General features: G+C 37.4%; 1 protein-coding gene across 1 annotated transcript in view; it reads left to right on the forward strand.

The window, feature by feature from the left end:
- col5a1 (procollagen, type V, alpha 1) overlaps nt 1-24,010 on the forward strand; it is a 139,941-nt gene extending 115,931 nt beyond the window's left edge. The window contains 26 exon segments of the mRNA XM_052104139.1: nt 1,592-1,645; nt 2,323-2,430; nt 2,585-2,692; nt 3,045-3,098; nt 3,351-3,404; nt 3,491-3,598; nt 4,196-4,249; nt 4,344-4,451; nt 6,968-7,021; nt 7,126-7,233; nt 7,400-7,453; nt 7,603-7,656; nt 7,765-7,818; nt 7,916-7,969; nt 8,406-8,513; nt 8,668-8,721; nt 9,244-9,297; nt 9,495-9,602; nt 9,699-9,752; nt 10,743-10,778; nt 10,917-10,970; nt 11,621-11,882; nt 12,550-12,662; nt 15,468-15,536; nt 19,776-20,009; nt 21,334-24,010. Coding sequence (XP_051960099.1) covers nt 1,592-1,645; nt 2,323-2,430; nt 2,585-2,692; nt 3,045-3,098; nt 3,351-3,404; nt 3,491-3,598; nt 4,196-4,249; nt 4,344-4,451; nt 6,968-7,021; nt 7,126-7,233; nt 7,400-7,453; nt 7,603-7,656; nt 7,765-7,818; nt 7,916-7,969; nt 8,406-8,513; nt 8,668-8,721; nt 9,244-9,297; nt 9,495-9,602; nt 9,699-9,752; nt 10,743-10,778; nt 10,917-10,970; nt 11,621-11,882; nt 12,550-12,662; nt 15,468-15,536; nt 19,776-20,009; nt 21,334-21,480 — 2,319 coding nt within the window. The 3' untranslated portion in view covers nt 21,481-24,010.
- The last annotated feature ends 266 nt before the right edge of the window (nt 24,011-24,276 follow it).

The raw sequence follows: 24,276 nt of genomic DNA on the forward strand, positions 1-24,276 counted from the left end.
ACACCGCGGAGACTCACAGCATGTGGAGGCTCATGCTACTCGCCGCGATCCACGCACAACTTACAACAAGCCCCCCCATTGAGAGCGAGAACCACTAATCGCGACAACGAGGAGGGTACCCCATGTGACTCTACCCTCCCTAGCAACCGGGCCAATTTGATTGCTTAGGAGACCTGGCTGGAGTCACTCAGCGCACCCTGGATTCAAACTCGTGACTCCAGCGGTGGTAGTCAGCATCAATAATCGCTGAGCTACCTTTCCATCCATCCATCCATCTTCAACCGCTTATCCGAAGTCGGGTCGCGGGGCCAGCTGCTTCTGCAGGGGGCCCCAAACTTCCCTATCCCGAGCCACATTAACCAGCTCTGACTGGGGGACCCCGAGGCGTTCCCAGGCCAGTGTGGAGATGTAATCTCTCCACCTAGTCCTGGGTCTTCCCCGAGGCCTCCTCCCAGATGGACGTGCCTGAAACACCTCCCTAGGGAGGCGGCCAGTGTGCATCCTTACCAGATGCCCAAACCACCTCAACTGACTCCTTTCGACGCAAAGGAGCAGCGGCTCTACTCCGAGCTCCTCACGGATGACTGAGCTCCTCACCCTATCTCTAAGGGAGAAGCCCGCCACCTTTCTGAGGAAGCCCATTTCGGCCGCTTGTACTCGCGACCTAGTTCTTTCGGTCATGACCCAACCTTCATGACCATAGGTGAGGGTAGGAACAAAACCTACCTTTCCAATATATTTCAAATTCTTTTACATTTCCAAAACATATGATATATTTTGGCATTATCCATGTGACGTCAATGGCATTTTGAGGATATATTAGATGTAATTAGTGACATTTACTATATTGAGCTGTAATAATTTATGTTTAGTACTAACAAGTATTTATGAGAATCTGTTAAAATTATTTTCCATTCAGTTACTGTATAACAATATATTTAATTTTCCCAAATAAAGAAAACACTTCTTAATGCTCTTAAAACACCATGTATATTAGATACCTCTTCTTCGCCATTCGGCTGTAATAATATCTAATGGAAAATGTGTCATTCTTGTTTTTTCCCATAATGGGGTTGCTTTTGTAAAATAATCCAATTTACACATCTCATTCCATCTCTTTCAACTCTTATATGAGGTTATATGAGGGTAATTATTGGATTGTTAAAAAATTATTTACCAAATTCTTATGGGTTTCCAATAAAGAAATCTTTATCATTTGTTGCTCTTTATGTACCCAAGAAGGACGTTTTTTTAAAACAAAACTGAAGTTGAACCAAAACCATATATTACGAAGCTGACATACCCGATAGTATAATGTAAAATGAGGTTCATTTAAGCCAACACTTTCATATGAGTTTTGTAATGTGGTTAGCTTAATCCTGGGCCCCAAATACATTTAGTTAACATTTTATCAATAGTTGTAAACATTGCTGGTGGAGACTGTATTGATCCTTTTAACTTTGAGCTTTTTACTTTGTTGTTAAATATAAATAGAAAATCCCCTGTGTCACCTTCAACCATCAAACGTGTTGTACAGGAACACATGAATGTGAGTTTGTACACTTCAGCAGTTTTCTGTGTCTCTTTGCAGGGCTCAGCAGGTTTAAAAGGGAATGAAGGGCCTCCTGGACCACCAGGGCCTGCTGTAAGTACATGTTCTCTCTCTCTCTTTGTCTTTGTCTATCTCTCTCTTCCCACTGTGTTATTCACCTGGTTTTATCTTGTTTTCTCTCTCTTTTAACCTTTTGCTCCCCACATGGCTTTTCAGTGAGTATGGTGATTTTACTGCTTAAAGATGTTGCAAAAATGGCTCATAAAAGTGAAGTTAGTTTTGAGAAAATTTCAAGCAGCATTTGATGGCAGATGCCACTTGGTTTGATATTTTGTTATTATAAAAAATTGCAGGTTCAATACAAGTTAAGCTCAATGGACAGCATTTGTGTCAGAATGTTGAGTACCCCCACGAAAATGAATTTTGACTCGTCCCTCTTTTTTTACTCCACCAAAGTAATTGATGCAGTTACAATGGAAGTCAATGGGGCCAATGTGTAAACTTTATAATACTCACTGTTTCAGAAGTATAGCATTAAGATGTAAACAATGTGCATGTTAACATGATTTTACTGTGTTAAAATCTCTTACTAACCTTCTCTGTGTCAAGTTATGTCCAATTTTACAACTTCATTGCCATGGCGACATAACGCTATGAATCCTAAAACTCTAAAACGACAATTTAAACAACTTTACAGCTCAAATAATACAAAAGTTTAACAGAAGAATTAATGTAAGTGTAATGTAAGTCTTTTATATTCACATTCTCAGGGTTCTCCTGGTGAACGGGGTGCAGCTGGCCCAGCCGGTCCCACTGGCCTCCCAGGCCGACCTGGACCTCAGGGACCCCCAGGCCCTGCTGGAGAGAAAGGTGGACCTGTGAGTACTCACCCAAACACATTCAATCTTCTTTTCCCTTTAAGTCAACATAAAATCAAAATTGACTGAATGCTGTTTCATGTTGACTTTTCAATCGCCATACCTTGTTGGGCTTAGCTCAAACCTCTGTGTTCATCCTTCTGTCTTGTTTTAGGGTGAGAAAGGACCTCAAGGCCCAGCTGGTAGAGATGGTATTCAGGGACCTGTTGGACTTCCAGGCCCGGCTGGACCCATTGGACCTCCAGGAGAGGATGGTGATAAGGTACAGAAGACATGAGGGGTAGAAAGAGAAGGAAAATAAATTATTTAAAAAAAAGAAAAAGAAAGACATATATTATGGCAGTACCATGTTTTTTGGACATGTATCAGAGTATATATATGTACCATTTATTACCATGGTGTTCCTTGAATTTCAGTGTACCATATAAATACCACATGAATATGAATATATAAATATGATATTCACATATTACCATGTTATTAACTTCTGATGCCAAAACTGTACCATGGAATCACCGTAATACTTTTTGTAAAAATAAAATATATATATTATAAATTGTCATTATCTACATTTGCATATATTTGCATATGTAAGTGCTGTGTTATTGTGACAGGGAGAGATTGGCGAGCCAGGTCAGAAGGGAAGCAAAGGTGACAAGGGCGAACATGTGAGTCACTCTGAATTCAATGTTGCCATTTACATTACAATTCACACCAAACACATTTATTCAATTAATGCCTGTTAGGTTTTGTCTGTTTGTTTGTGTTTGTCTCACACGATTCTCCCATGACTATCATTAATTTTGTGTTTTTACCACTGTGCATTTATGAATATAAATATTGTCTATATTATGAAAAGGTGTTGCTAATGTGGCGCTTTCTTCGTTCACTTCTGTGCCTTCCTTTCTGTCATTTGTCAGGGTCCTCCAGGGCCAAACGGCCCCCAGGGTCCCGTGGGTCAGCCTGGCCCATCTGTGAGTATTCCTATATGTGCCATTTCTCATATGTCCTATGTCTTCCTGTGGTGGAAACAGAGTTAGTAATGTCACTTCCACTATAGGGTGCAGATGGAGAGCCAGGTCCCAGAGGTCAGCAGGGGTTGTTTGGACAGAAGGGAGATGAGGGGTCACGAGGGTTCCCTGGACCACCGGGACCTGTCGGCCTTCAGGTGAGATGACACCCAATAATTATTATTGAACAGAACCTGCTTGGTTTGAACAGGTTCTTAAAGGAATATTCTGGTGTTGTGCTGCCAGAGTTTTACTTCCAGCTACCTGAATTGTCCCTGTTCCTAAAGCCCACCCCTACACCTACACCTAACCATAACTATACTAGGGAGTCAGAAATCGGCACAACAGCAGGTTCAATACAAGTTAAGCTCAATCGACAGCATTTGTGGCATAAAGCTCATTACCGTTAAAAATAATTTAAACTAGTTTCTCATTCAAAAACAAAACAAAAACAAAAAATTTAGTTCCATTAAGGCACTTACAATGCAAGTGAATGTGGCCAATCTGTGAAATACACAGTGTTTCAAAAGTATAGCCACATGATGTAAACAATGTGCATGTTAACATGATTTTAGTCATGACAACAAAGTTTTTTATTGGATATAACTACACAGATAAGCTAAGTAAGTTAACACATACAGTATATGGTGTTGGAAGGAATGTAAAGCCATGGCTATTTAGTGTAATACTGACTTATTATTATTACTGGTTGATGTGAGTTTTGGTTGGTTTTAACTGGTTGTCATTGTATGCAGGGCTTGCCTGGACCACCCGGTGAGAAAGGAGAGACTGGTGACGTCGGTCAGATGGTATGATTTGACATATTCATGTATTAAATCATGTAGGTAAAATCTGATTCATTGTTACTTTTGATTTAAAATGAATTTTCTCTCTTGTTCTCAGGGTCCCCCTGGTCCACCTGGCCCTAGAGGCCCCTCCGGACCGCCAGGAGCTGACGGACCACAGGGCCCACCAGGAGGTATCGGAAACCCTGGAGCAGTGGGCGAGAAGGTGAAGCACCATGTCTTTATCTCCTCATCATCATTTTAATTAGAGACCAAACCAAACATATATATATATATATATACACACACCGATCAGCCACAACTTTAAAACCACCTGCCTAATCGTGCCACCAAAACAGCTATGACCCTTCGAGGCATGGATTCTACAAGACCTCTGAAGGTGTTCTGTGGTATCTGGCACCAAGACATTAGCATGAGATGCTTCAAGTCCTGTAAGTTGCGAGGTGGGGCCTCCATGGATCGGACTGTTTGGTCCAGCACATCCCATAGATGCTCAATCGGATTCAGAACTGGAGGCCAAGTCAACACCTTCAACTCTTTGTCATGTTCTTCAAATCATTCCTGAACAATGTGTGCAGTGTGTCAGGGTGCATTATCCTGCTGAAAGAGGCCACTGCCATCAGGGAATACCATTGCCATGAAGGGGTGTAAGTGGTCTACAACAATTTTTAGGTAGGTGGTACATGTCAAAGTAACATTCACATGAATGCCAGGACCCAAGGTTTCCCAGCAGAACATTGACCAGAATTTCACACTGCCTCCGCCAGCCTGCCTTCTTCCCATGGTGCATCCTGCTGCCATCTGTTCCCCAGGCAAACGACGCACACACACCCGGCCGTCCACATGATCTAAAAGAAATCGTGATTCATCAGACCAGGCCACCATCATCCATTGCCCCATGGTCCAGTTCTTACGCTCACGTGCCCATTGTAAGCACTTTCGGCGGTGGACAGGGTTCAGCATGGGCACTCTGACCGGTCTGCAGCTACGCAGACCCATACGCAGCAAGCTGTGATGCACTGTGTATTCTGACACTTTTCTATCATGGCTAGCATTAAGTCTTTTAGCAATTTATGCTACAGTAGTTCTTCTGTGGGATCGGACCAAATAGGCTAGCCTTCGCTCCCCACGTGCATCAATGAGCCTTGGGCACCCATGACCCTGTCGCGGTTCACCAGTTGTCCTTCCTTAGACCACTTTTGGTTGGTACTAATAACTGCATACCAGGAACACCCCACAAGACCTGCTGTTTGGAAATGCTCTGACCCAGTCGTCTAGCCATAAAATTTTGGCCCTTGTCAAAGTCGCTCAGATTCTTACACAGTTAACTGACTGTTCACTTGCTGGCTAATATATCCCACCCCTTGACAGGTGCCATTATAACAAGAAAATACATGTTATTCACTGCACCTGTCAGTGGTTTTAATGTTGTGGCTGATCAGTGGATATACAGTGGCAAGAAAAAGTATGTGAACCCTTTGGAATTACCTGCATTTCTGTATAAATTTGTCTTAAAATCTGGTTTGATCTTCATCTAAGTTACAATAATGAACAAACACAATCTGTTTTAACTAATAGCACACAAATTAGTGTTTTGTTCTTGTACATATTGAATATATAATTCAAAAATTCACAGTGTAGGTTGGAAAATGTATGTGAACCCCTAGGCTAATGACATCAACAAAAGTTAGAGTCAGGAGTTGGCAAACCCGGCATCCAATTAATTAAACAAGATTGGAGGTGTAGGTTAGAGCTACTATGACTTGTAAAAAGCACTCAAACATTTGAGTTTGCAATTCACAAGAAGCATCTGCTGACGTGCACCATGCTTCTTAAAAAGAGGTCTCAGATGACCTACGATCAGGAATTGTTGCTTTGCACAAAGCTGGAAAGGGTTATAAAAGTTATCTCGAAGATCTTAGATATTCATCTGCCCACAGTTAGACAAATTGTCTATAAATGGAGATTTAGTACTGTGGCTATTCTCCCTATAATGGGCTGTCCAGTCAAGATGACTCAAAGGGCACACTGCAGAATGCTCAATGAGGAATACTTGAAAACTTGAAGGAATAATTGGAACTGGTAAATACCTCTGTGCATGCGTCTACTACACGGAAAACGATTATAATATGGAAAGATTATAATTGTTTGTGTGTTGTTAGCTTAAGCACATTGTGTTTGTGTCAGAAAACCATCTAATTATAAAGGGTTCACATACTTTGGCCACTGTAAAAGGCATTTTAAATGTCCCAAAATAAATGATTTCGGCGTGGTGAAAAGTTTAAATGAGATCCTGATAGAACCAAAAAATCTGTTTGTTTGAATAAAAATTCCGGGGACATGAAAGTGCCCAAATTTGGAGAAACACCCATAAATGAAAATTATTAAATATCATTGAAATTACATTCTTCATTTAGTTATTAAAATGGTGGAAATATCTAGATTAAGATTTTACTAAACATGTCAAATCTACATTGTCAGTTTGGTTGAATTTATGGTTCCTCTAATAAAAAACAGAGCACCCATTAAGTAATTTCAATAAATGCATGAAGGCTAAGGGTATATATATATATATATATATATATATATATATATATATATATATATATATATATATATATGTATAGAAAGGGGGAAACATCTCTAGTAATCGATTTATAGATATCACCCAGCACTGAACCTTAATATGTTATACTAATCTCTCTCTCTCTCTCTCTGTAGGGAGATTCTGGTGAAGCAGGAGAACCAGGTCCACAGGGAGATGTCGGCCCTTCTGTAAGACAAAAAAACACCCTCACAAACACACAAACAGATTCAGAATTCTAACACATCACTGCGAAGTTATAGTCTCCATACTCTTATATGTGTTTTTGTGTTAGGGTCCAAGAGGAGAGAGAGGTGAGAAGGGAGAATCTGGGCCTGCTGGTTCTGCTGGTCCCCCCGGTCCAAAAGGACCACCAGGAGATGATGGTCCTAAAGGAAGTCCTGTAAGTTCTGAGCGGGTTCATCTGTCCTGTCTATACAACACAATACTCTTGATCGGCTAATTTCAATTTATTTTTGGCCTAAATCATGGTCAATGGTATTTGAAGAAATGACCACGTTTGTGATGAGAATATGGAGAAGTTTAAATGTTTTTATTCGATTTCACAGGGTCCAAGTGGATTCCCTGGTGATCCTGGGCCTCCTGGCGAGCCTGGGCCTTCTGTAAGTGTTATTACAATGTTATAAATGTGGTTATTAATGTGTAATAATAGTGAAAGTAATTTTTTTTACAACAATAAATTAGAGAATGAGGTAGTAGTAGGTGGTTATGTCAAGGAAGTGACATCACTCACTTTTTACTCCTCCCACAGGGTTTAGATGGTGCTCCTGGTGACAAGGGTGATGATGGAGAGCCTGGTCAACCAGTATGTATACTTTTAAACAAACCAAACAACATCCCTGGTATCAGCTGCATATACTGTACACATTGCTGATGTTATATTGCTTTATGTTTGTCTACGTGATTATTTTAGGGTTCCCCTGGACCTACTGGTGAAACTGGTCCCACTGGTCCTCCAGGAAAGAGAGTGAGTAATGCTTGCTTGAAACCATTTATTTAAAACTTGTAGTCATAATTTATGTATAGGACAATATTAATGTTGATTTATGATTTTCTTTCTTCAGGGACCTCATGGACCTGCAGGACCTGAAGGAAGACAAGGAGAGAAGGGTGCTAAGGTAACATACACACTTACACACCAAAAGAAACATAAACATGGCTTATGATGGGGAATTTCATATAGATTCTATATTGACCTAATGATATTTATTATCCCCTACCCATACACCTAACCCAGACAGATCGTTTTCTGCATTTGTACATTTTCATTAACCTTCTGAGACCCAAACGGGACTGCTGTGTGCATTTTCCATTTCCCTTTTGATTTGTAAACAATAGCACCTAATAAACAAACAAAAACATATTTGTTATTACAATGTTATAACAACATTATATTTATTAATGTGTAATAACAGTAATGCTTTTTTTGGTGTGTTGCGTATAGTGAAGCCAAAATACAACTTTCACACATGTGGACGTGGGTCGCGAGATTAAGACATTATTTACATATTCATTATGTCATGTATTACTCATAGTGGTTTCACTCTCTCTTAGGGTGAATCTGGTCTTGAAGGTCCAGCTGGCAAGACTGGTCCAGTTGGCCCCCAGGGAGCCCCTGGAAAGCCTGGTCCTGAGGGATTGAGAGGAGTCCCTGGTCCAGTTGTGAGTGATCATTCTATCTGAGCCAGATTAGTCATATTTTGTGTTAAATGTAGTCAATTTCAAAAATAAAACACCAGACTTTATATACAATTGTGTCTTGGGCAGGGATTCCATTGATTATGTGATTTAATGGTTCTCTTTGGTTCTGATACAGGGAGAACAAGGACTGCCTGGTACCCCTGGACCTGATGGACCACCTGGACCAATGGTACAGATCTCAGAACAAGTGTATTAAAGTCAACATTAAATGAAACTCTTCTTGTGCAATATTCACCGGAACACAGCATTCCAAATAAATGCTCTGGCTATGAAATGCCATTCCTTTTTGGCTGGCATCACATAGGCCAGGAGTCATATTAACTAATAGCCAGATAGCTATTTAGGCATTGCTCAATGCTACTTTAGTAAGTAATGCCTTTTTAAAACCAATAGTTAATGGTTAACATGTGAAAGGTTATGGCAATAATAGCAAAACAACGCTAGATTTGAAAAAGAGATGTTACCATTGGGGTACATGGAGATGCTCCTCCTCATAAGTACATGATTGCAGTGTTTCAGGAAGGGAGTAATACTCCACAATCCACTGCAAAGTTGCGTTCAGGTCTGCATTTTTGGTATAGAACGTCCACTTTTCAATATCCAATTCCTGATGGATAAAATCAAGTCCAATGGATTACAAAGGTTGTTGTTGACTTAAAATGCTTAAAAAAATCCTGTTTCTCTCTTTCAGGGTCCTCCTGGACTTCCTGGTCTGAAGGGAGATACTGGTATTAAAGGTGAAAAGGTGAGAAAGCAAATGGATGTTTGTTATTTTTTATTCATCTAAAGTATCTCTTTATTGGGTTTTTCTGGGCTTGGACTTTTAGGACTAAATAATTATTAACTGATGTATTGATAAAGTAATCCATTCATATGATCTGACGGTTAATTTATGTATGAGTCAATGTACTGAATTTAGTAATCATGTGTGTTGTTTATCAGGGTCACCCTGGTCTGATTGGACTGATTGGACCTCCAGGAGAACAGGGCGAGAAGGGTGACAGAGGGCTGCCGGGTCCGCAGGGATCTTCAGGACCTAAAGGAGACAATGTATGGAACACACCAAAGCACTCAAAACTTATTTATTTAAAAAAAAATAATTTGTAAAGCAATCTTTATAAACTCTCTCTGTGCCTTTTCCTTTAGGGTATTTCTGGACCATCTGGACCTCTTGGGCCCATCGGACCTCCTGGACTGCCGGTACCATTTTTGCAATTCTTCTTAAATACTTTATACTGTGAACAATAACGTTTCCCCAATGGTTCAGTTTTACAATTAGGCATGTAAACAACAAACATGTAACAATATACTGTATATTCAATATAGTAAGTGCAATACACCATATTTATTGATGTAATACATGGACTACATTTTAAAGAAGCTAAAATGTCTCCAAAATGATGAAAAACTAATGATAAAATAAAATTTGTAAAAGTGATGTGTCTGTAATTTAACAAGTTAGAAGGTCCCCTGTATAATGAATAACAGCATTAGCTGAAAGATAATTTGTTTTCATAATGTATGCAAGCAAAATTGACATCATAACTAAACTATAACCAAATTAATTGAAATTAAAAGCAAACTTGAACCAGGATATCGAGATATATTGAATCGTGATGTGTATTGCATAGCGTATCGTGTGGTGACTGGCGATACCACCACTAGTCTCAGTGGTATTCAGCACTAGACTCTGTAAACAGCAAACAAAAATGTGTCAGCGGGAAACGATCTCTGAAGCTTTCTGCCTGTCAATCATTTTGCGTGTTCTTATAGTATTGAAGTTGCAACGAATTATTGAGGTTTAATGCCATTTTTATGCCATGTTGCTCATAGAAGTTGTCAGTTGAGGGCGGTATTTGTCTGCTGTTGTCTTTGAAACCATTTTTGCTCAATGTCAGTCTCAATAAAGCGAATTTAATAGCTTTGGAGTGTGGGGTATTGGAAATGAGGGCGTGGCCAATCCAATATCTCAGTTAGTGGATTTTGTAGAATGGCTAAAATTGTTTACTGCACCTTTAAGACAACTAGATATTTCCAGTAATGACAACTTTAGGGTTTACAGTGTATGGCATCAGACTGCACAACACTTTTTGATTCTAATTGGAACTTTTGTTAAGAGTATATTATGTCATATATATATATAATTACAGAATTATGATTAATAATATTGTGTGTTTAACTTTTATTTAGGGTCCCCCTGGTCCTAAAGGTGCTAAAGGATCATCTGTAAGTTATTCTTGTTCATTTCACTTGCACTTTTCAAACTCTCTTTTTCCCCTATGCTGATTCGTTCATCATCTTTGATGTGTTTGTCATCTACGTCACACTCTTACGCTAAGCCCAGTTCTGGTTCTGTTTCTTTAGGGTCAGACTGGCCCGAAGGGAGAAGCCGGACATCCGGGGCAACCTGGACCTCCAGTAAGTAACAGCACAAATCAGACCTGTAAAACAAACAAAACCAAACAAGTAAACCCACAAGTCCACTGTGAGAAAACAGCACGTGTAAATAGATTATTCTGCAGTAGCTGTTATGTAACTATAATTGAGGTCTATTATGGTGTAAACTAGTTCCTATTTTGGGATACCTTGGATATTGCTTTCTTAAGAAAAACTGATTTCTCAGATCTACAAACTAAACTAATTCCTGAGTAAAACAGTTTAGGGCTAAAGAGAGGAATGCCAGTTTTCAGTTAGTGTCAGTCTACAGTTTCAAATTGTTTTGATGTTTAATTGAAGGGTATGTTTTTTTAAGAGAACACTAGAGTAGTTACTCTGTATTATTTTTAGCCTACTCACCATTTGTTCTATTACTATATAAACAATGACAGATAATTGAGAAAGTGCAGGGAATGGAATTGGGAAATGTTGCAAGCCAGATTTGAACTTGTGTTGCCCACATGAGCACCACATCTCTATGTGTCAGAACATGTGTGCTTACTGCTAGGCCACGACTCCGACACAGTAGTTAGCAGTCTAACAACCGCTAGGTATCACCCTATCAATGGCCAATCAAGCAACCATCCAAACATTGATGCAATGAGATTATGAACTTTTGTTTTCTCTCCTAGGGTCCACCCGGTGATGTCATCCACCCTCTGCCCATGCAGTCTAGCCCGAAACGGGCAAAGAGGAACATTGATGCCAGTCAGCTGATGGACGATGCTGGAGATGCCAACTATAAAGACTATGAGGATGGCATGGAGGAGATCTTCGGCTCTCTGAACTCTCTCAAACTGGAAATTGAACAGATGAAACACCCGCTGGGCACACAGAGTAACCCCGCCCGCACCTGCAAAGACCTACAGCTGTGCCACCCTGACTTCCCAGATGGTGGGTATCTCTGGGGGTAGTTTTCCATTTCAAAGTGATGTTTTAGCATTACACACAATATTGCCAAAGCATTATTAAAAAAACAACAAAACATGGACAGACAAAAGGTGCTAGTGATGTAAACATTATAATAATAAAATGAAAAAATTAAAAGTGTATGAAAAATTATATAAATAATAATATAAAAAAATACAATATAGTAAATTATAAAAACTATCAACAATACATTGGTGAGACTTTCTTCTAAGACATTTTTCCATTAAAAAAATCATTTTTCTGGAGTGGTGCACAACTGTCCTTCTCAATAGCTCCAGCTTTTGTTCTTTTTAAAAAAATTTACATGGCCAAAAACACTTTCTTAATTATTTTTGTCTTGTTTTTTTGTACAAAAATACAAGACACATTATAACAAGATAAATTTACTTGAAGCAAAATTGTGTAAGATATTAAGACTTGTTTACAGAGAATATACTGTGTTTTTAATTAAGTTTTTTTTTCTTACCCCAATGGCAAAAATGCTTAAAACAAAAAATGTTTGGGGAGTTTATACTTAATATAAGAAAGCAAAAAGATTTTTTATTTTTTTTGTAAACAAATCTCATTTGAATATATCACTGTAATACATAAACATGCATTTTCTTATGGATATCCTCTCTCTCGGTCTCAGGTGAATACTGGATCGACCCAAACCAGGGCTGCTCCAGAGATTCATTTAAAGTGTACTGTAACTTCACAGCTGGTGGAGAGAGCTGCATCTTCCCTGATAAAAAGAGTGAAGGGGTAAGAAATGCTCTCCAGACGCTCAACAAAAAACACTTTGGGCTGACTTCCCAGACACATATCAAGTCCAGATCTGGATTTAAAAAGGATTTTCAAACCAGAATATTGAAAGAGCTTTTCAGGTCTGAACTGGGCTTAATCTGTGTTTAGGAGACAAGCCAATCACACAAGGAGATCTTTGCACGGTATTACAGGGCAAGGCATTTGCAATTACACATTGTGCAATTACAAGACTTCAAGGAAAAGTTCACCCAATAATGAAAATTCTGTTTACTTACTCATCCTCATGTCGTTCTAAACCCGTCTGCTTTTTTCTCTCTCCATAAAACACAACAAATCCAAACAACATAAGTGGTATTGTGATACTACTTGTTGTTATAACCTGGTACAGTATCGTATAATTATAGTATTATGACAACCCTACTTCTATAATGCTTTGCACCATGTGGTATGAGTTTGGACCAACAACCAGAACTATGCTCAAAACTACAATCACATAAAAAATGTCATAACAAGTCTTAATTTAATTACAGTTCTCATTTCATAGTTCTTTACCGAGTGTGTAATAGATTCTGCACACAAGCGTTAGTGTTAATTAGTCTCGACAGCTTCACTGATGGAGAATCACTCAGGGTGTGAAGGTGATTCTCAAATTCCTAATGTCTCTGAAACAGCTCTAATTTCAGTCCTTCCCCAGGTCCTGCTATCACACCAGCAGCTGCATCTTAGTTTTATATCACTATGCATCTTTATGTACTACTTCAAACCAAATGAGAGAATTCACTGTGCAACAATACTTATTTTTCGTTGTGTAGGTTTTATCCTCTCAATGCAAAACAAAGCAAGTGAAATGTGTATTCTAAGATGGGATGTGTTTTGCATTAGCGAATATGGATCACCATTCTGCATTTCACTGTCTTTAAGGTATAAAGAATTAGGTATAAAGATACCTAATATTAAGAAGGTATAAAGAATATATTATGTGAGAAGCACCTCCAACACCAAGATCTCTACCATGTCTTTGTGGATTTCAAGAAGGCATTTGACATGGTATGGCATGCAGCCTTGTGGGCTACCATGACACTGTACAACATCAATGCTAACCTCACCACATCAATAGAGCACCTCTATGACAAGGCCACCAGTGCAGTATACTTCAACGGCAGCATTGGGGACTGGTTTAGAACAAGTCAGACAAGGCTGTCTGCTCTCTCCTACACTCTTCAACATGTTTCTGGAAAGAATCATGGCTAATGCGCTGGTAAAGCATGAAGGGACAGTCAGCATCAGATGCAGAACATTCACCAATGTACGTTTTGACGATGACATTGATGGACTAGTAGGAAAAGAACAATAGCTTGCAAGCTTAGTAGTGAGCCTAGACAAAACCTCTACAGCCTACGGCATGGAGATCAGTGCAGAGAAGACCAAGTTGACGACCAACCACGCCAAGGGATTCAGTTCTGACATCAGGGTCAATTACACAAACTGCAGTGGTACGGACATGTCTCAAGATCATCAGGACTTTCCAAGACAATCCTGCAAGGCACCGTACAAGGTAAACGAAAGTGAGGCAGACTTTGTGGTGGGAAGACAACATTCGAGAGTGGACAGGCATTGAGCGACTCCATGAGAAAGACAGAGAATCAAGAGGAATGGAGGAAGCTGGTTGTTCGGTCTTGTGTGGTGCCCCAACTGTCTACCAGACAAAGGGACTGAACTGAACTGAAAGAATATACCTTTATATAAGGTATAAAGCATAAAGAATTTGTGGTGGTTGAACAGAAAATTTACTCCTAAAACTCTGTGATTTGCATCACTTGTTGCATCATTCTTGGTGTGCAACAACCTTTGGGTGGATCTAAAGAAATGTCAAAATTAGCGCTATCAATAGATACAAATTTGTAATTGAATGAATTAAATGACATTCCAATTTATTAATCAAATTAATTGCAACTAATCAAAATTGCAACTATCAAAATTAGCTGAGAAAGACCCTCAAATGAAGATAATTCAATATAAGTAATACATAATAATTCAAATAAACACATACAGTATATATAAAATGGAATAATTAACGACAGACTGTTGAATGTAGTAATGCATGAGTCAATTATTCCACTTATTACCACACTTTTATATATATATGATTAGACAATACAAAAGTCGCTAGTGTTTATGTAAAAATAAACTATTGTTTGTTTTATTCCCATTATTTATTTAATTTTTAATTGTTGGATGAATGCTTGTATTTACGAATGGGTCAGTAGGTATAATAAATTGCATAACATTTTTTAAAATATAATTAATTACAATAAATTAGCCCATTAAATCGACAGCCCTGGTCAAATGAAAATAAAGCCTATTTCTAAGAGTTTGAGTGTTAGATTTTTTGCAATGTGACATTATTTTCATGAAAACCAATTATGCTTCCAATAAATTCTACCAAAAAAAATGAAGAAAAAAAACGATGCTTTTGCATTGCTTCCGTGTTTTATAGAAATCGTAAAATACATAAAGTCAGTATCTGTTTTATTACCAATTAATAATATTAATAATAATATTTTTTCCATGAATTTTGGAATGGATTATTTAATTTTTTTTCAATTGGGGTGTGATATTGTGAGATTAACCTCAGACACATCTTAATTTGAGCAACTGTGCTATTCTGTAATATTCTGGTAAATGTTTATCTCCTCTTCTTTCCTGTTAATTTTTGTCTGCCTCTCTCTCTATCACTTCATCTCTCTCGCTCTCTCTTCATTATTGTCTCTAACGCTCTCCCTCTCCTGCTGTGGTGTGCAGGCCAAGCTCACCCCTTGGGTGAAGGAGAGTCCAGGGTCGTGGTTCAGTGAATTCAAACGTGGTAAACTGGTAAGAGTGACTCCTCTTCTTTCTCCTCCTGAAATCATGTCCTATTTTACAGAGCAAAATGGCTCGCTGGCCCAAAGACAGTCCAGGCACATGGTATAGTCGCTACAAGAGAGGGTCAATGGTAAGTAGGATTGCATGAGAGAACGGGCCTGGTTCTCTGTGGTTCCATGTTTCCTCAGTGGATCTCAGGTCCAGAGGATCTGGGGTTCTGTCTCTTGGAGGCCTGTGCTTCTGCATGCTTCTTGGATCTCTTTGTGGCAGAGCATGGTCATCAACAGAACGGCAGCAAAAGGTGTTTGCTCAGACTTATTGGTCATCTGAGGACTGTAGGCGGAGCCATCAGTCAGCCCGTTGCAGCAGCACCAAGTAAACCCAAATAAAAAAATGCCCTTTCAAAACGATTTTTTGAGTTCTCGTCATCAAAGTTCTGACTGATGGAATCGGTCTTGTCTTCTGTACCTGTATGTTTGAGAAAATCACCTTGAAGTGACTGAGACCTGATGTTAGATTCAATCCCTCCAGGTCAGATTCAATTTACTCACAAACAGCATCGGATAAAGACCAGGAAAGATACGGGAAACTTTGTGGGTATTTACACATGGCCATTTAATGTGTTTTCACTTACCCGATCATGAAGAGACATCGATGCAAATGTATCTGCCTCCTGTAGTTTTTAAGAGCCAAAAATGTAGCAAGACTTGCAACCCAGCATTAGCTTATCACAGAAGTGAGGCTAGATTTGGATAAAACCTGGGAATTGTAGATTTTGCGGAGACACATTCATGTGGCCAAGTGTAAATTAATGTGCATACTCAATCGGTTAGCAATCCATTCCATTAAGACGCATGAAGTGTTAAGCCCTTAGTATCCATGTTGGCTCTCAGTCACTTCTCTTTTATGCTTCTGGGTTCAACCACTCTTGACATGCAGCTGTGATCATGAGGTAATGTGTTCATTATGAGGGCAGGTGTTGAAGTGGGGTGGGTGGGTTAAATGCACACACATACACAGTGTGTTTACTTGTATCGCAAGCCCTTCAGACATTTAACCATGTGTAGGAAATGAAATGTTGATAATTCATTGTTAAAAATGCTCATTCTTGATACCAGGAATGGAATTGTTACTAGTAGAAGTGTTCATGTTTTATATCAGTTACTACATTTGCACTGGTAAAAACATGAATTCTTGATAGCACAAATAACGTCATTACTCACAGAAATACATATTCTCAATATCAAAAATGGAATTTCAATTAGTAAAACAATTCCAATGGCATTTTTACTAGAATTCCACAATGATCTGACATTTATTCCTATTCAAAATGCAATTACAGATTTCTATAATTAATTAGTTGAAATTCCACTTTTTACTAGTAATTATAATTTTTTTATATATATATATATCAGGGGTCGGCAACCTTTTTTGACATGGAGTGCCATTTTTTTTATTTTTCTGGTCAATCGCTGTGCCGTTGGTTGATTCCTGATACCAACAATTTAATTACAACTAGTAAAAATGCTAATTTATTATATTTGTAAATATATTTCAACAGGTTTGATTTGGTATTTCAGATATCAGGAAATGGATTGCAGATATCAATGAATCGGAGTGTAATATTAAATGTAGGGCTGTCAATCGCTTCAAAATTATAATCGAATTTATTACATGATATGCCGATTAATTACTCAAATTAATCGCAATTAATCACATACATAAATATTAGCTTGGAAAGCCTCTCAAATAACAATAATTCAATATATAATGATTCAATAATTATAAATAGTTATATTTAAATTATAAATAAAATATACATTTACATTTATACACAAAGAATACAGATAATTAAAATGCATTACATTATTTTGGCACACAAGCATTCAAATATACCATATAAAAAGTGGCTTTAGAATGTTTTTTCCATATAATTGAACATAAGTCTATCACTGTATACAGTTCACAGCAATCCATTTTGCAACTGAATTTGCCAATCAGTCCGAGATTTATTATGAGGGCTTGTTAAAGGACACGTCAATATACACCTGCATCAGATGGATGCTTTTGGAGCATCTCGGTTGCGTCGCGTCATAAACATACCGTTTCTAGGTCCCTATGTCAAGTTAAATTACGTTTAAAACTTCATGTATTGAACGTAAGAATGAGTTCTCATCTTTAGTTGTCTGCTCTCTGTCTGTATAAGCTGTGTGTTGCCTATAAAGCGAGCTTCGCTTACTGCCCCCCCGAAGAAAACAGGTGGTACTTCAAGCTTGAATTGCTCAGATATAAGGAATATTCCTTATTATGTTTCGAGACATGATTAACTGCTTTTTTAATGCGTAATTAAAAAAAAAATCACACTGAATAAACGTGCCCTAGATAAGACTTTCTTACTAGTTACAAGCACCAATTAACAAATTACACATATGAAAATTGTAATTCAACAAGCACATTGCTGATATATGAAATTTCAATTAGTAAGAAATTAATTTAGATATTTGAAATCATGTGTTGAACAGAAAGTGATAGCAGATGTTTGTAAAATTCTAGTAGTAAAAATGCAGAATGAATAAAAATGTTTTATACTAGTTGAAATTCCATTGAGTAACAACATAATTGTTTATACCAAGAATTAATGTTTTTACTAGTGCAAATGTAACAACTGTTATAAAAAATTTGCACTATTTACTAGTAGTAATTCCATTCACATCCTGCAGGTGATTATATGTCAAAAGGGCATATGTACTTGTGTGGTACATTTCTGACAATGTCCTCAAATACAGGAAAACCTCTTAAAAGCAACTTACAAGGGTAGTCTTCAGTATCCTTACAAAAAAGTACTATGTGTCATGGTTTAGTGATGGTAATACCACTGTTACTGGTACTGTATGGTATCTCATAAAATACTGTGGTTGGTATTACCAAGGTTTTCTTTTTTCTGCTTTAATTAATAATCAGCATTTGTAATTTAGAGGTCCTCACAAGTATTTGCATACAAGTTTATATGTATGTGTGTGTGAAGGGTCAACGCATGCATGCAAGGTCAGTGCATATGAGTGTGTGATGGGAGCGGCAACTCGTAAGTATGTAAAAATGTGGTGCATGTGTGTGCATGCTGCATGTGCTGTGCTCTCAAGTCAGTCATATCAGTGTGTGTTTGTGGATCAGAGGAGGTGGAGTGTTCTTCTAAACATGGGTTGGTATATAAAAGAATGAAAACAAAACATTTGCATATTTTTCGTAATGCAAATGTTGCATCACACCACAAGGGGAGAATTTGCATTTAAAACAATACATCTGATTTGAATATATTAGTGGGTAGATTCGCAGATAACAGATTAGAATGAGTTTATCATACATGTTTCAATGTTAAATGGATTTTTGTATTAAATAAATGCAGATGTGATTTGGGGACACAGTTTTACAGTCATATCTTACTGCTCACTGATTTAATGGGTGAAATGAAAGTTCTGAGTTTTAGCTGGTAGTGATAAATATACAAATATGCAAAGAAGCCAAATAGATATGCAAATGCCCTCAAACAGTGATGCGTGGTTTACAACAAATGCTGCCACTGGTGAACTATGGGAAATATATGTTCTATCGGGAAGACACGCAGGCTTGAGTGAGGTTTAAGATGCCATTTATTTGGTGAATATAAAATAAAAATGTAATGTCTCTCTTTGGCGTAGGCGGCCATCTGGCGGTCCGAGGGAGTTGTACTCGGAACCGTCATATCTCCGGTGGGGTGGTGGAGTTTGCCGTGTTAGCACACTGAAACAGCAATGTGATAGATTGTGAGCAGACATATAAAGCAATGGCTTACATGCGATTGGCTGGGAATTACCCGCTAATGGTGCGATGATGTAAAGCTGCTAGTCTTCCCGCTAGAACTACGCTGTGCTTACATTTTTGGCCACAAGAAAGACAGAAGGGCTGAATTCGGAAATGTATAGTATTGTATAATGCTACTTTTACTATTTCTGCCATATACGGCATGAAGAAAGAAATCAAAATAATTAGATAAGTTAATTGACAGCATGCACTTTATGTTATATGAAAAATTGCAGAAAAGCTAAATAAAGGTGTTAGCTATCATAGATGAATAAACCCAAATCAAGATCCAAAACAGACCTAAAATACTACCAGACCAAAGGGGTGTGATGTGTAGTTTTCAACAAATCCTCTAGGGGGATTTTCTCTAGCCACTATCTAGACCGCACTGCTTTCTGTTTGTCGATGTAGCTCTCATACGTGGATGCAGAGGGCAACCCGATCGGCGTGGTCCAGATGACGTTCCTTCGTTTACTCAGTGCCACTGCTCGGCAGAACCTTACCTACAACTGTCACCAGTCCGTTGCTTGGCACGACCAGGAACTGGACTCTCATGATAAAGCCATTCGTTTCTTGGGCTCCAACGATGAAGAGATGTCTTACGATAACAACCCGTACATCAGAGCCGCTGTTGACGGCTGTGCGGTAAGCTTTTTAACTGAAACATAGAATAACGTCAGTGTAAATTGGTCGTAAAACTATTCTTAAGTAAATACTGCAGTTGCATTTATATGACAATTTATGCAATTGGTTCAACAAATGTAGCAATTGTTACATCAATGGAAATTGTCTTCATGCAACAATTTACATTGGAACGTTTTTACGAACAGTACAATTTAGGCAAGTGTCATATCCATGTAAACTCTTTTGATGTTACCGTTTTAAGATGAATGATTAAAGTTTATGCATCTGATTCAACAACTGAAGCAGTGATGCAACAATTTATGCGATTGCCACATCAGTGCTAATTGGTTTAATGTGACAATTTACATATGTTTTTAAAAAACAATTTACAAGTTATACAATTGATTCAACAAAAGATGCAATAATTACATAAATTGTCAAATAAATTGTAAAATGTTCATAAAAACATTCTTATTGTTTTTGGTCACATCAATGTAAATTATCTAGCTATGACAATTTATGTAAAAATGTTATATCATTTATTTACAAATATGCATCTGATTCAACAATTTATGCAATTGTCGCAACAATGTAAACAATGTAATTTGATGAAACAATTTACGTATGTTTTTTAACGTAAACTTACAATTTACACAATTGATTCAACAAATTATGCAATGATTATATAAATTGACGAATCAATTGTATGAATTGTAAATTGTTCGTTAAAACATTCTTACATAAATTGTTAAATCAATGGTAATTCTCTAGATATGAAAATGTATATAAGAATGTTGATATAACTGACAATTTATGCATGTGATTCAACAATTTATGTAATTTTTGCATCAGTGTATGGTGGTTTTACGTGACAATTTATGCATTTGTTTCAACAAACTATGCAATAATTGAATAAATTGTCCAATCGACTGCATACATTATAAATTGTTAGTAAAAAACATTCTTGCGTAAATTTTCACATCAATGTAAATTCCATTTATGGCTTTATTAATGATTTACAAATTATGCAATTGTCACACATAAATGTAAATTCTTTAGATATGATAATGTAAGAATTAAAAAAAAATTTACTTAGGATTTATGCATCTGATTCAACAATTTTTGCGACAGTTTTAATGTGACAATTTAGATACAAATATTTTTTATGAACAATTTACAATTTTTGCAATTGTCACATCAATGTAAATTGTCTCATTGTTGCAACGACTGCTTTTGTAATTTTTTTATTTATATATTTTTTGCTTCTGTGCACCGATACGCTGTCAAGTAAAACTTCTATTCTTTCTCTCTCTCTGCCCTTTCTTTTACCTTTTCTTCCTTGTAGATGAAAAAGGGCTACGAAAAGACTATTCTTGAGATCAACACTCCAAAAGTGGAGCAGGTACCATTTGTTGACATTATGTTCAACGATTTTGGTGGAGCGACACAGAAGTTCGGCTTTGAGGTCGGACCGGCCTGCTTCATCGGCTAAGACTGCTCGCCGAGCACACATATTCATTTTCTCAGAAACAAAACACAAGAAAGAAATAGGACAACGTATTTGTATAGTTTTGTGTTTCCAAAAAAAACAAAAAAAAAAAACCCAACAGATATCAAAATTTGAAGAAAGGAAAGAATGGATGTCTAAGCAATGGGTTATTTTAACAAGAGCAACATTTTTAACCTCAGTGTACCCTCTGCATCACATGCAAGTTTTGAAACTGGATGAGGTCATCGCTTATGTTTCTCCCAGCCGCACACACCTAACGCTTGTCGCTTCACCCCGCCCCCATGAAGCCCCTCCCACAGGCTGTATAGACAGATTAGATCCATGTTTATATTTCCCACCACTCTCTGCAGGGAGGCCTGTTCACGGACTCCTCATATAGCCCAATATACGGTTCAGAATTTCTTGTACGAGAAAGATTCATTTGTTTGTTTTGTTTTTTGTTTTTAATGTTGCTCCCCCTTTTAACTCTTACTTCCAAGCTTTGTTTTTTGTGCATACTTGTCTTCCATTCCCTGGAATGGTGATTATATATATATAAATATATATAAATATGTTTTCTATGTTTGTAAGTAATTTCTGTATATTTTTCTCTGGTGAAGTGTTTTTTTGGCTCTGGCTTCAAAACATGCATGTGAACCCATTGAGTGATAAGGACAGAGCTACTGGTTATTGGAAAAACATACCAAAAAAACTCCCCCAAAAAAGATGAGCCTGAGAAAATTTCCCACATGTCTGAAGAAAATAAAGGAAATGATTAAAGAACAAAGAAAAGGCAACTGCAACAAATAAATTGTGTCTTACTGCAGATGTGAAGAATGTCTCTTTGTAATTGAAACAACAAAATGACAATAAAAGTAAAACAGCATACAGCCATAATGTGAGCATTAATTTGCAGGCTTTCGTGGGTCCTTGTGAACATGACCCGCGTGTACAAGGCGATTCTGATCATGGAAATATGACTTATTTTACATTCATGAAAACATTGCTTTCCTCTAGAGAGCACAAACACAATGGGAGACATCACACCGAGGAAACACAATATCGGTAAACTAGGTGCTATTTCCTTCTGTCTGTGGTGCTACAAATATATACCTTTGTTTCCTTTTATTGTTCGTTTTAACTGAAAATGGCTCTGCGGTGATGCCTAAGCAATTCCACGCCTTCTGTCAAAGTCCTAGCTTTGCTTCCTGTGGGTAAAATGTCCAAAGTGGGGAAGTATTTTTATGCATGCTGTAAAATCATATTCATTTGTAGATGAAAATGTTTTTTTCTTCTGTTATCATTCCTTCAAATGAGGTTTTTCTCCATATTTAACATTGTCCAGAATCTAATTGTAATGAGTAAATACTGCATATGGTCAGCCAAAGTGTTTAGTTTACACTTTACATTACAATGTTCATATTACATGTTATGTAGTGTACTTGTAATAAACGGCATCATTTGTAATTATGACGTGGGGCGACTTGTACACATCGTTACATTCTGTCATCGTTACATTCTGTCATGCGACTTGTACACATCGTTACATTCTGTCATCGTTACATTCTGTCATGCGACTTGTACACATCGTTACATTCTGTCATCGTTACATTCTGTCATGCGACTTGTACACATCGTTACATTCTGTCATTCGTTATGACGATTCTGTCATGTAAAGTGTTACTCTAGTTTATTTACAACAGAACCGAGAGCTTGAATTTTACTTTTAGTTTTTTTTACATTTCCTGAAATGAGTGCAGTGGAACAGCGTTTCACCTCAAACGTTTAAAAATACTTCAACTTTTAACAGTTGAAAATTGGTTTGGGATTTGAATACGATATATTTTGGAGGGTTCTGGGAATTTAACCAAAGGCTTACCAAACGCTTATGCAGAGGAATTAAAAGTTAATTTTCCTGCTGATTTTCTGCGGTCCTTCGAAAGATATTTCTCAGTTCTAGTTTTTAATTTATGACTTGAAGACCAAGCATCAAAATGTCCTTGTATGAATTCAATTACCTTGTAGATCAAAATGTTCCTAGATACTTTTTTTTATTGCATTTGCACATTGAAGATTTTCAAAATTCTCTTTATTCATCTGTCTAGTTTTCAGCATCTTTTGCCACTAGATTATTTTTTCCTATGCACTCTTTATCTAGCTTTAAACCACTACACCTGATACTGCAAAATCCTGCTCTCCAATTTTAAGTATGACTTGAACTACGTCTTTAAGGATGATTCAAATTACAGATGAAATATCCAGTTGACACATTTCTATCAATACAAAATGAAAACAACAACAACAATGATTTTATTCTGTACATTTCAAAACCAACAGTAATGCTGCCAATAAAGTTTATTCTGTTTTGTTTTTGTCTTTGTAATGTTTGTTTGTTTGTTTTGCGGTCTTGTCAAACCTGTGTACGAGCAGATAGAAGAGATATTGGTTGTTTGTGTCAATAAATTCAAGTTTACTGTGTCCACCCACCCTTGTATGTCCTTTGAAGCATTAAAACTTTTCTGTATGCATGAAATTGTTAAGCTCTTTCTCTTGATGTTTCTTCCCCAGTTTGATTTGATTCCCAATCCACATTTTTATCACCAGTATTCAAATCTACTTTTCAAGTGCTCCGATGAAAATAGGCCTGTCCTTCATTGTGAAATGGAGAGAGAGAGCGATGATTGTTGTAACTCTACCAAAGCCGATGTTCCTTTGTAGTATATTTATTGTATTATTTAAAAAGAATAAATGTTAATTGATACCAGTAGTGTTCTTTATATCTGATATCAGATATCTGAT

Source organism: Xyrauchen texanus, chromosome 34, assembly GCF_025860055.1.
Source record: "Xyrauchen texanus isolate HMW12.3.18 chromosome 34, RBS_HiC_50CHRs, whole genome shotgun sequence".
Classification (NCBI taxonomy): Eukaryota; Metazoa; Chordata; class Actinopteri; order Cypriniformes; family Catostomidae; genus Xyrauchen; species Xyrauchen texanus.